The sequence below is a fragment of the Spea bombifrons genome, chromosome 13 (assembly GCF_027358695.1).
Source record: "Spea bombifrons isolate aSpeBom1 chromosome 13, aSpeBom1.2.pri, whole genome shotgun sequence".
In the NCBI taxonomy this organism is placed as follows: Eukaryota; Metazoa; Chordata; class Amphibia; order Anura; family Pelobatidae; genus Spea; species Spea bombifrons.
Genome location: NC_071099.1, coordinates 7,198,476 through 7,212,134, shown reverse-complemented (window position 1 = coordinate 7,212,134; position 13,659 = coordinate 7,198,476). Strand labels below are relative to the sequence as shown.

The following is a 13,659-nucleotide window of genomic DNA, read 5'->3' as shown; positions in this document are numbered from 1 at the left end:
TGAGACGACTCTGGGGATGATTATGGGGGAGAAGACCTCTCAAAGCCATGGTCAGGGTCAGAAGGCCTGCACTGACTTTTTTTGGTGTGGGAGCAGAGGGAGTGATTGCATGCTAGGGAGCGTGCTTTACCTATGGATTTACACACATTGTTCTTCTGGTGTGAATTTACTGCTCCTGGTACATGTCACTGTCAGACAACATCCCAATATATGTTCAGCAACACCTCGTGAGTACAGTGATACCCCACATGCATGGGTTTGTCGGATTTTTGGGGGCTAAAAGGCCACATTTGGGGCATGTGCATATTTAACCCCTTAAGGACAATGGGCGGTCCCTAAACTCATTGAAAACAATGCATTTTGAGCCCGTACATGTACGGGCTTTGTCATTAAGGGGTTAAAATTGAAAATTTCCCCCAGTGTTAATTGGGACATTGTTGAACCCGGCCAATTCAATTTACCCCGTCAAATCATTATTTTTGATTACTAGGAACCCCATGGGCATTTAACATGCCAGTATTTTAACGCTTTCCATGCGAGAATTGTTTTAAGCTAAAGCGCTAATTTTAGGACTTGCTCGTAAAAATATTATATATATATATATATATATATTATTTTATTTTTTGCCATTTATTTATTTTTACATTTTCTTGGAACTTGAAGGTTCCCCTGATGGTGACATCAGTGGGAAATTATTTTTACATTTTACTATTTTTTATTATTATTATTATATATTTTTTTATTTATTTTGCTAATCACATTGTGATTAGAAAGCTGGGCTCCATTGACTTGAATGGTTGAATGCAGTACCTGTATCAATTTTAAAACGGGCGTCCACCACCATACAGTGTATGGTGGACGTTGACGCCCAGGGAAGGGGCCAGACATGGCCCCTGATGCCGATCGCGGTGTTGCTGAATTTAAGTATTGATGAATCCAGATGTGACATTCAGAGCCAGGAAAAAATACACAAATTAGTATGGTCGTCACCAAAACATTGTTAAACATAGAACCACCAACAGTGTGGGAACAAACAATAAAATATGACACAAATAATAAAGGAGTAGGATCAAGAGTAAGAAGGTTAAGTGGAAGGGTTGAACTTGATGGACTTAGTTACATAGTACATAAGGTTGAAAAAAGACCTATGTAACTATTTAACAATTGGGGGTCATTGTAGCATTAGCCTAGAACAATGCCAAGAAGTATATTGAAAAGTATATTTGATTTGAGCTTTAATGTTATGGTCCAAGCTCCCAATAAAATCTTTTTTCCGACTAGCCTCTCATAAGAACAAGTAATATAGTTTTCAACATGGCCAGGGTCCAGGGTGTCATTTGGACCCATTGGCGGACGACTGTTTGCCTGGCCATTGCCATAAAAGTCCTGAGCAGGTTATGGTTACCCCTATAGGAAGCAGGAACAATACCTGGAATTGCCAACTCCAGAGTTAACAGTTTCAGGAAGGTTGTACATTTTTAGATTATTTTTCATCTCCTGAGATTTTCAAGATCATCGACCTTGTCCAGCAGAAGCTGTATGGGGGGTTTCACTTGTTTTCTCTTGCATCTGGTATCCTCAAGTTCACTCTGGCATTGCTCCAAATTCAACTACTCTGACTGTAGTCGTAGTAACAGTCTCTATAGTGCTGAACCAATGGTATTTTCCAAGAGCCTGGCATCAAACATGGGCCAAACAGCTTTGAAGGCATTTCACCATTTCGCTAAACCTAGTAATTTGAGAAAGATCTGGACTTGGTATGGGCCCCTGTAATCAATACCCATTGTCTTCTATTTGGGGGAGCAATGTGTCACAAGCAGTGATACTAGTGAAGGTAATCTGCTGCAAGCCGGCCAAGGTCTCTGCACGAGGTGGATCCAGGCAGGCCCTAGTCTCACCACATCCCATAAAATGTGTAATTTTTTCAGCTGAAAATAACTACTGCTAGGCATGCACCTTGAAGAAGCTGTCTATGGTGAAATAGAAACATAGAAACAGAAAGTGACAGCAGATAAGAACCAGTAGGCCCATCCAGTCTGCCCAACCTCTGAGTACTTTCCTTTAGTACTTGCCCTTATCCTATATCTAGCTTGGCCTTTTGCCTATCCCATGCTTGCTTAAATGACTTTACTGTATTAACATCTACCACTTCTGCTGGGAGGCTATTCTATGCGTCCACTACCCTTTCCGTTTGTTGTGGTAGTATTTCTCCTTTTAAATAAACTCTCTTCCTTTACCTTGTTGATTCCCTTTAAGTATTTAAATGTTTCTATCATATCCCCCTGTCCCGTCTTTTTTCCAGGCTATATAGGTTAAGATCCTTTAACCTGTCCTGGTAAGGTTTATCTTGTAATCCATAAACCATTTTAGTAGCCCTTCTCTGCACTTCTCCAACATTTCTATATCCTTCTGGAGATATGGTCTCCAGCACTGTACACAATACTCCAAGTGAGGTCTCACCAGTGATCTGTACAACAGCATGAGCACTTCCCCCTTTCTACTGCTAATACCTCTCGCTATACAACCAAGCATTCTGCTAGCATTACCTGCTGCTCTACTGCATTGTCTGTCTACCTTTAAATCCTCAGAAATAATTAGCCCTAAATCCCTTTCCTCACATGTTGAGGTTAGGACAGTACCAAATGCGTAGTGGGTGTCCTGAACAGCATTCCATCAGCTGTGAGAGAGACTTTGCAAAAGAGGAAGCAACAATCCTGGTACTGTTAACAGCAGAGGACATTAATAGGAGCGGCTCTGAGTCATTAAAATGGACGCTTATGGACTGAATCTTTTATGTAAGCGGATATTTTATACTTTATTTGAATCCAAATATTTATTGATTTTATTTTCTCTTGTTTGTGCACCATCTTCATCTTTTAACTGGATGAGAATCCCTTCTTAATTGGTTGAGTGCCAAACCCTGTTCTTATCTGGGAATTAAATGCTGTAACAACACTGCACGACAAGTGATCACCACCTTATATGAAGGCAACAAGTTGTCTCTACCTAAAGGCAAGAGTCTATCTATATCAAACTTCCACTTGTGTTACATAAATTAACAATACCACACTATTTGTTTTTCTTTTCACTTTTTTGTTTCTTATGTACCCAACTATTGGAAAAAATACTGTGTATTGAAAACTGTGTATCCAAGGGAAGTATATCCAGTATTCCCTCTAAGCTGTGCGCTTGTGCGCACGCACATAGCTTTTTTAGAGAGCGCACATGTCCAAAAATTGTGCGCACAACAGTTTTTCCCCAAAAAAAGAAAAAAATAATATTTTTTTAAAAAACTTTATGCGGTGCGGATATTGTGCGCACAAAATTTTAGCTCTGTGAAAATTTTTGCACAAGAGAAATTTTCTGCGCACTACTAAGAAAAATTAGATGGAACATTGAGTATATCTATTTTCTGTGCACAGACACAAGGGTGGATTTTTACTCATTATTTTGTGTAACATTTAATAGGTAGTATCAAGATGATCGTACTAATACGTTTGGGGGGAAAAAAGCAATTTTAAACTTCCTATATGAGTTTGTGTATATATATATATATCTTATGTATAAAAACAACTTACCTCTATTCCTATCTCATTGGCAATTATATTCATAAACTCACTGTCTCCTTCTTTCCTGTTGAAGAAACAAAATGTGAAACTCTATAAAAGGAGTAAGCAGAGTCACTGGCATAGCCTTTAAAACTTTTTGAAAGACAATAAACAATTTACTTGTGAAAATCTGAATACTAATTTAACTGTCAAATTCTCTGCCTGCAGAGGTAGTCTTATCAGACTGTACAGACGTTTAAACAGCAACAGGATGAATACTTGCAAAAACAATATTCAGGGATATAATTTTTTAAACTATGGGGAAATAGCTTCTTAATCCATGGAGAGATCTGACTGCCATTCTGGGGTCACAAAGGATTTTTTCTCCCTAGTTTGTTGCAAAATTGTAAAGAGATTTTTATTTTGCCTTCTTTTGTTCTGTTCTGGACAAATAACAATACTTGCAGTAGGGACCAATGGGTAGGCATAGAAAGAAAGGATGTAGAAGTAAAAGAGGGCAAATTTGGTTCTGAGCTGTGGTATATGTACCAGGTAGGCCTAGAAGAGGTCATTACACTCCCCCCCCGGGATATGGGAGGGAAGGGTATTAGGGCATAAGTTTGTATGCACCTTAAAAAAGTGCGTTTCTGTGAAGGACCGAAGGCAGGAGGAGAAACTGATAGGCCGGGTAAGGGCATTCCAGAGCATAGAGTCAGCCCTAGAGAACAGTGACACATGACAGTGTCTTATGTACAGGAGAAAACCCTGGAAGACCTGAAAAAAAAAAACCAAAACACAGTTACATAGTACATAAGGTTGAAAAAAGCCCTAAGTCCATCAAGTTCAACCCTTCTACCTAACCTTCCTACTCTTGATCCAAAAGAAGGCAAAAAAAACCCCTAATTAAGCTACTTCGAATTCTGCCATCAGTGGGAAAAATTCCTTCTTGACTCTAAAAGGTAATTGGTTTTCTCCTTGGATCAAGAAGCTCTAAAATATTAATTCTAGTTATAGACCCGTTTGTCATGTCTTTCTAAAAAAAAAAATACCCAGACCCCTTTTGAAGGCATCTAATGTATTTCATAACACCACCTCCCTTGGCAGTGAATTCCATACCTTTATTGTCCTTACTGTAAAGAATCCCTTCCTTGAAATCATCTATGAAATCTCCGCTCTTCCCGTCTCAGAGGGTGACCTCTTTTTCTTTGTTCATTTCCTGTTAATGAACAGGTCCCTGAAGAGCTCTTTATATTGGCCCTGCATATATTTATATAATGTTACCATATCCACTCTAAGATGCCGTTTCTCCAGTGTATATAATTTTAACTTTTTTAGTCTCTCTTTGTAACTAGTATCTTCCAATCCCCTTATTAATTTTGTAGCCCTCCTCTGCACTTTTTCTAGTTCCATAATGTCCTTTTTAAGGACTGGTGCCCAGAATTGTACCGCATATTCAAGGTGAGGTCTTACCATTGACCTGTAAAGAGGCAAGATTATATCATCCTCCTGTGAATCAATACCTCATTTTATGCATGCAAAAACCTTATTGGCCAACACGTATCAAATAACTTTAGGAAGAAAATTAATAAAAACTTCCAACCCCACACATACTTTATGCAAAACTCATTGCCCCAGTTTTACATAAATAAAACGGGTTGTATGAAAAAGTAAGCAACACCTAAACAAGATGTACACAATACGGATAAGTATTGGGACACCTGACCATTTCACCAAGAGGGACTTTTATGACATTGCATTTTAACTACATAGACATTATGTCATGGCCCCTCTTCACTTGTTGGATGAGAAGACCTGGCTCACAATCTCTATTCTAGTTCATCCCAAAAGTGTTCAATGGGGTCAGTGCTCTGCGTGGGACATTCAAGTTCTTCCACACTAAACTCACCCAACCATGTCTTTATGCACAACCATGTCTTTGTGCACTGGGGCACAGTCATTCTTGAATAGAAAATGGCCTTCCCCAAACTGTTCCCACAAAGTTGGAAGAATAGTATTGCCCAAAATGTATTGGTATGCTGAAGCATCAAGATTTCCCTTCACTGGAAGTAAGAAACCTAGCCCAACCTCTGAAAAACAGCCCCATACCATTATCACTTGTCCACCAAACTTTACAGTTGGCACAATACAGTCAGGCAGCAACTTTCTCCTGGCATCTGCCAAATCCAGACTCGCCCATCATAATGCCAAACAGAGAAGTATGATTCGTCACTCCACAGAACACGTTTCCAGTGCTCCAGAGTCCTGTAGCGGCGTGATTTACACCACGTGATCCAACTCTTGGCATTGCACTTTGTTATGTGAGGCTATGCAAACCCATTTCACAAAGCTTCACTGCAGAGTTTAGTGCGAATTATAATGCCAGCTGAGGTTTAAAACTCTTTATCTATGGAATCAGAGTGTTGGCAACTTAAATGCACAGACCCACGCTCTGTGAGTTTACGTGGTCTTCCGCATCATGACTGAGTTGCTCCTGCTCATAAATACTTCCAAGCTGCGCTTCTGGATTACGCAAAGGAACTTCCGTAAATGTTGAAACATTTGCAGAACAGAGTCCGCAACTACAAGATGCTGCAACGGTGTTGTGGGAGGGAGATGACTGGTTAAATAAATAATGAATGTCCCTCCCGCAACTACAGGCTAAATAAAATTTTGTATTAATAAGCTTTTTTAGTACATGGTTTTGAATGAAGCACTCCGTGCATTCAACAGTGCATTTTCCCAGAGGCACAAAGTTGAGATTGGCTACTATCTAGCTAGGGTAACATTTAATCTGCAATCATTAATGTACACGAATGTTGAGAATTTCACAATTTAACCAAAAGCCCAAGTTCCGGCGCTCAGCATGAAACACCGGCACCGCGACGGAGTCATGGACAGCGAGGGGCACTGAGAGGTTTCTAAAAACTTCACGAGCGACTGCTCGACGCCCCTGCCCGGGACTTAAATTAAAAATTTTTTTTTTTTTTTTTAAACTTTAACATGGAGGATGTTAAATAAAGTTAAAAAAACAAACAAAAACACCCCTGATATTTTAATTTAAGTCCCGGGCAGGTGCCCCTGCTGCCGTGGCGCCCTGCGCGGCCGCACAACCCTAAGGCCGGCCCTGGTAGAGCCTGACTGGGCCTATTTTAAGGTAGGGGCCTGGAGCTGCAGCTCCATCAGTCCCTACGTCAATCCTTACCCAGACTAATTTCCTCATTCTATTGCTTATAATTTGCTGCCACACTGTACAAGTCCCTCCACTGGCTCTCTATACCCCCAGAGTTAAAATTAAACTTCTGTCCTTAACATGGCACCACCCTATACATCTGCTATTATCATTAAATACTTTCCCCCTCCTCCTCGTATTTGCACACTACTTGCATCTCTCTTCAGGTCTATACTGGGAATTAAAATCAGCCCTGTAAATATCCTTACAATACCAAATAAAAATGATATGTAGGCATGAGCGTAGTGTTTAGAGAGGTTGATAGATGCTGGGTGTGCTCCCACTACAGTATGGAAGAAGGAAGAGGAGAAAGTTAGGAGATATTGGGGAAAAGGGGGATAGATTATTATTATGTTTTATTTATATAGCGCCAACAGTTTACGCAGCGCTTAATACAATACATAAATTCAAGGAGTATGACAAGACAAGAATTGACAGACTAAGACAAATCGATACATGAGGTGGAGAGAGGACAACCTTGAGCTGATGGGGAGAAAATGGGGGGTAGGGAATAGTGGATAGTGAGAAAGGGGGTAGATGATAGAGAGAAAGGGGTGCTGTGTGGACATGATGTTGCCAGCACATAGCGACAGACCTCACGCTCCCATAAAGTTGAGCCAGTTAGAAAGAGATCAGTAATCTTCCCAACCGGCCCTGCATGTCGACGGCGAGCCCAGACCTGCCCTCATGGAGCCTTGGTTCAGTGCACCCCTAGCTTCAGCGTGGCGGTAGCTAGCTCCTTTTATTTTACTGCCCTTATACCACTGCTCTTACACATGACTTCCCATAAAACACACATATACACATACACTGCCATTACCCACGACTGCCCATGAACACACATATACACATACACTGCCCTTACACACGACTGCCCATACACACATACACTGCCCTTACACACAGTCTTTACACACACCTGCCCATTAACATGCATATACACTGCCCTTACACAACCCTGCCTATACACACACCAGCTTACAAACATACAAATACCTACACTGTTCTTACACACACACACACACACATGCCCATAAACACACATATACACATACACTACTCTCACACGCCCCTGCCTTTACACACACATATATACACACACACCAGCTTACAACCGCACAAATACCTACACTGCTCTACACACACTACCCATACACACACCAGCTTGCAAACACACAGCCCTTACACCCTTTTCTCCCCATCTCTTACTTCTCTCATCTTCCATCATCTTCCATCATCCTTTATAAAAATCTTCCATCCTGTCATGGGAGCGCAAGGTCTGTCACTCCAGACCTCTGCTTTAGTGCTCCCTCAAACAGCCTCCCTGTGCCATGCTTTCCCCCACTTACACATACATGCTATCACACACATTCATTCACAAACATTAATTCACTCATTCATAGATACTCATTCATTCACAGATACTCATTCCCGCAATCACCCATACTCGTTCATACAACCTCCTCCACCCCCTTACCTGAACTGCAGAGCTCTCGGTGCCGCCCACAGACTTCCGCAGGGGCAGCTGCTTCCCTCTGCGTGGAAGCACAACTTCTCTTGTCCCGCCCAGGGAAAGCAGAAATGGAGCAGGGTCATGTGACGCGACGTAAATTCACAAGACTCCGCTGGGTTCCTGCTTCCCCTGGGTGGTAAATGAGACGTTGCACAGCGTGTGCGCACAACCTGCAGGTAAGCAGCAGGGCCCCTGCGGAAGTGTTTGCGTGGGTCACCCAGGCCCCCTAGAGTGGCAGGCCCTGTCGCAACCCCTGCGATTGTGGTTTCTGCCGGTTTTTACTCCCTGGCGGTTATGCGGCTACATCGCCACTTCATTGTGCGGCTGCACGGCCGTTTAGACTAAATTGACACAACATAATACCTTATTTGCTTGATTATAAGATTATAAGATGACCCTGATTATAAGAAAAAGTCTGAATATAACACTACCCTATTGGAAAAAAGTTTTACTACTAAATATTAATTCACATGTAAACTATTTTTTTATATTTAATAAAAACTATGATTGAGAAAAATGCTTTTCTTGTTTTAACTTCCTTTTATTTGCCAACCAGTTATGCACATCTGCCCCCCGGCTTGCCACTCAGTCCCCTACAAGACTGGATCTTAGTCTTGTAGCCAGATCTCTACTTGAGGTCTGATGATAAGATGACCTCAAATATAAGACAAGGGGTATTTTTGAGAGTATTATGGTAGTGCCTCCAACATTGTTTTATTGTTTGGTATAAAAAAAAATGTCCTCTTCTTTTTTTAGTTAAACATTCCCATGTTCAATGTTACTTTTCATTTGACACCATTCAAAGATCTGAACTACACAAAAATATTTTCATCAGAGTTCGTTAGATGTTAATTGAAGATGTTCATACAGCATCCACTATCCCCCACCAGTCTCCATAGAGTTCTTTGTGAAATGCACATAGAAAAGACTATACATAACAGACCAATTAAGCTACAATACACAAAATAACACATTACACATGTTCACCAGTATCATTTATTGTTTATGGTTTCCTTGATACAAGAGGCTTAGTGGCATTAGATTAACGTTTCTACACTATTATTTTTGTTGCCAGGGGGATGTGATTTCAATGCTTTCCTAAATACATTATGGTATGAAAGTTAAATTATTTATTATTATTATTTGGATGTTTTAACATTTCTGCCGTGTTTGTGTTTAGCTGTAATTTACTTCTTTCACATTTATTGTACCCACACAAATTATATATTGTTTTTTCAGGACAAGATCATATCATCTAATTTACTATAAAATAAATAAATAAATCAAATATGCCGCAAAATTGAAAAAATCCCACACTTTTTCCCTGTAATCACTGGTTACGTATTCATAGACTCCTCGTCCGTACCTGAAAAAGGGCAGGCCTCTGAAAGATAATAAACCCCCCCTCCCCTCAGTGTTACCTTTAGTACTTTCTGTCATACCGTAGGGTCTATCTCCTGAGAGATACTTCCAGTTGAAGTAGATAACTTGTTCCCTGCAGTTATATCAGCCATGCATGTAGCGGAAACTGTTAGTTTTACCCTTCTGATGATGTGTTCGTGATGTAGTGTCAGGGTCCTACCTCAGTTCCCAGTCGTCAGCAGGGGCCTCCGTCCGAAGGAGGAGTCGTAAGGCGTCCAGGGCTTCGTCCGTGTATCACGCGGCTTGGTTGTTCGTGACTGCGAGCCACGCGATCACTGACCACTCCGGCCTACGTTAGGCCACATCCACAGGCTCCAGTGCGGCGAATGCAGCATAGGAGGCACACCACACGTAGAGTGATGGCGGGGAGACGTGTCCTGCGCTCCAATGACGCAGGGGGCCTGGCTAGGGGTGGGGCGAGTAGTGACAGATAGTTCACTACTCCACAGAGGTATACAGATGAGGGGAGGATCTATGAAACTGGTGGGAGGGGCTATCTCCTGGTGGGCTATTTAAACCCACAGCACCTATGCCTCATTACTTGATTTGTTCTAGTCCCTTTCTGAACGTTGTCGATACCCGTTTACTGATACCTGTTTGCTGATATACTTGTTTTTGGATTCACTGGACTTTGACCTTGGCTTGTTTATGGACTTTGTTGATATTCTCCAACCCCAGACCACGCATTGCTTTCCGGTACTGTTTATGCCTTTTTGCCTACTTTTACTGCTCAGTGGAAAAAAGAACCATTGCTGTTATTTCAAACACTGACTTTGCATCTGCTATTCGCTTGGTGTCTCTCTGCGCTACGCTCCAACCCTACACACCTGACGTATAGTAATCCTCCCCACGAGAGGAACCGCAGGTTCAGAAATATGACTACTCAAATGAAGCTATTTGTATAGCTGTGAGTGTCTCTATATCACAGCCAGACAAGTCTGGTGGCTAAACACTTGGGCTCTTGAGAATGTTTTTAAGAGCAGGCATCTCTATATCTCATTTTAGCTTCTTGTCTGGTGAAGAGTTGGATGCTTTGCCTGAATGAACCACAGGAGATCAGAACTGGACACCTCAGAAGAAATCGGCAGTATGAAACAGATATCTTTTTGTGTTGAGGTACGGCCTATTATTTAGACGTTCTGAATCAAGATCATCCAGTTCTCTAGAAAGCAAGGTTTCTGAGGGTGAACTTTCAGAGGTAGAGGAATATCTGAGCTCTTCTCCTTCCCAAGATATAGCAAGGCCCCAAGTTTTCTGGATTCTGCTACAAACCTGTAGGCTTGGTTTTTTCAAGACAGGATGGGTCTTTGCACCCCAGAGTACTGGAATTTCAGCTCAGACCTACAGATGTGTCTCTTCATCTTTCATCTTCCTCAGAGAAGAACCTTCTGTTTTAAGCTATCGTGTGTTCCCATAGATGTCCCAGCAGATACCATATATATATATATATATATATATATATATATATATAATAATATATATAATAATAATATATATATAATATATAATAATAATATATAATATATATATATATATAATTTAATATGGAGAGTGTAAAATCTACTCTAGTGACATTGTGCCCTTTCGATTTCATGGCATCTATAGCTTTAAAGGTTGCTTACCCTCATGTGCCCTTCACTATTTCCTCAGGATGGCCTGAGTAGGGTTTTTTCATCTACTGTTTCAGGTTTTCCCATCCAGTCTCGCATCAACCCAAGAGTCTTCACTAAGTTGTTTGGTGTCGACACAACTCATTTCAGGATTCAAGGCTAATCTGGTAGTTGGCCTCCATGATGTGGTTAAGCCGATGTACGTGGGACCCAGAGCACCTGAGAATTATAGAATATTTTTTTCCTCCAATGTTGAGATGAAAGGTTTTTCTTCTTTAGACCATTATGTCCAGCTCTCTGCCAATGTTAGGTCATCCCTTCACTGGTGGTTGGAACTACTCTCAACAGACAAATGTAGGTCTTCCTCAACCAAGTCCTAATGAGAATGCTAGCAGCAGAGCATGGTGTGCGGTTTATCAAAATAGATATGTCCAAAGCTATGGCCACCAAGAGAATACATTTCTCCCTCCAATTGCGTTGAGATATTGGATGTGGAAAAACTCATGAAATTAGTCAATTGATTACTGGCGTTCTATACCAAGCAGGGCGGTATGAAAGTTCCCCTTCTTATATGATCCTTCCTGAGGATCTGTTTCTAGGCAGAAGCTCATTCCATTTCACTGTCCACGATTCAGATTAGTGTTGGGATTGACTGGCAGACTTCCTAAGAAGAACACTTCTACTTCAAGGGGACTGGTTTCTTCATCACGTAATTTTTCCAGATGATCACAAATGGGGTATGCCCAAAATAGACCTTACAACCTTCAGATTCAAGCCTCAAGTCCTGATCTCCTTTTTGCGGAATTTTTTGCAGAAGTAGAATTTCCATCTGATATTAACCTTCCCCGGCTGTCAGAGAGGAGAGTTCCCCGCAGAAATGCCTTATACCCCCTATATGCCACTGTGCCCCATGATGTGCCTTTTAACCCCCTTAATGCCACTCTGCCTCCAGATATGCGTTTTAACCCCCTTAATGCCACTCTTCCTCCAGATATGCGTTTTAACCCTTTCGACGCCACTCTGCCTCCTGAAATGTCTTATACCTCCCTATATGCCATTCTGCCCCATAATATGCCTTTTAACCCCCTAAATGCCAGAGTGGCATATAGGGGTATGAGGCCTTTCTGGAGGCAGAGTGGCACATAGGGGGTCAAAAGGCATATCATGGGACACAGTGGCATATAGACGGTTAAAAGGCATATCATGGGACAGTGGCATTTAGAGGGTTAAAAGGCACATCATGGGGCACAGTGGCATATAGGGGGTATAAAGCATTTCTGGGGCACAGTGGCAAGCCTGGGTGCAGATGTGCATAACTAGGGAGCAGATTGGAAAATAAAAACAAAAAAATATTTTTCTCAATCATAGCTTTTACTTAAAGCAAATAGTTTACATGAGTTAACATTTACTAGTAAAACTTTTTTCCTATAGGGTCGTCTTATATTCAGGCTTTCTTTTTTCCTAGATTAATATTCAGATTTTGGGGGCCGTCTTATAATCGAGCAAATAGGTTATTTGAAAACTTGTACACGTTCAAATCTACAAATGCTAAAGTAAAAGTAGATTCTTATATTTGTCCTGAGAGAAATACGCAATGCTTCCATCTGCTTTTGCAAGTTATAGGGCTATTGCTATTTCAAAACCATTTTTTAACATCTGGTCATCCTGCTCCCATGTCCTTTTTATGACATCTTTAAAGTCGGCCAAAACAATTGACCCCCAATCCATATATTTTGGAAAACTAGACATCCCATGGTATTTCAAATGCTGGTATTTTAACACATTCCATGCAAGTGTTTTTTGTTGGTGATATCAAGGCATTTCAGCAACACTGGCTGTTCAAAGAAAGCAAGTTTAAACCCATGACGTGTAATAGGCTTTTTGCTGTGGCAGTCAGTGATGAATTTTTTTTGTTTTGTTTTGGAGTTGTGCTCTGGGAGCAGGCCTGGACTGGGACCAAAAATAGGCCCGGGCATTTAAGACTGAGCAGCCCATTTTTTTAATTTATGTTTTTTGTTAAACCAAATTCTGACAAATTTAATATACAATTTCTTGTTGTCTATTAGTTATATTTCAGCATGCTTTTGTCACTGTAATCAATTAGCATTACATAAATATATAATAAATAAATCATAATGTCCTGCAATTTATAAAGTGCTTGTCAGGATCAAGGTGAGGAACCCGATATGCAGGAAAACCCAGCAAAGTCCAAATCAAACCAAAGGTTTAGCAGCGTAGCCGGTAACAATAGCCAGAGGGTCAGGATAGGAGACAGCAACGTAGTCGGTAACAATAGCCAAAGGGTCAGGGTTGGAGACAGCAGCGTAGTCGGTATCA

The 13,659-nt window shown here is 41.1% G+C and overlaps 1 protein-coding gene across 1 annotated transcript in view; it reads right to left on the bottom strand.

The window, feature by feature from the left end:
• AARSD1 (alanyl-tRNA synthetase domain containing 1) overlaps positions 1–13,659 on the bottom strand; it is a 137,608-nt gene that overhangs the window by 35,838 nt on the left and 88,111 nt on the right. Inside the window, exon 11 of the mRNA XM_053453932.1 lies at positions 3,579–3,633. Within this exon, the coding sequence (XP_053309907.1) occupies positions 3,579–3,633 (55 nt within the window). The remainder of the gene's footprint in view (positions 1–3,578; positions 3,634–13,659) is intronic.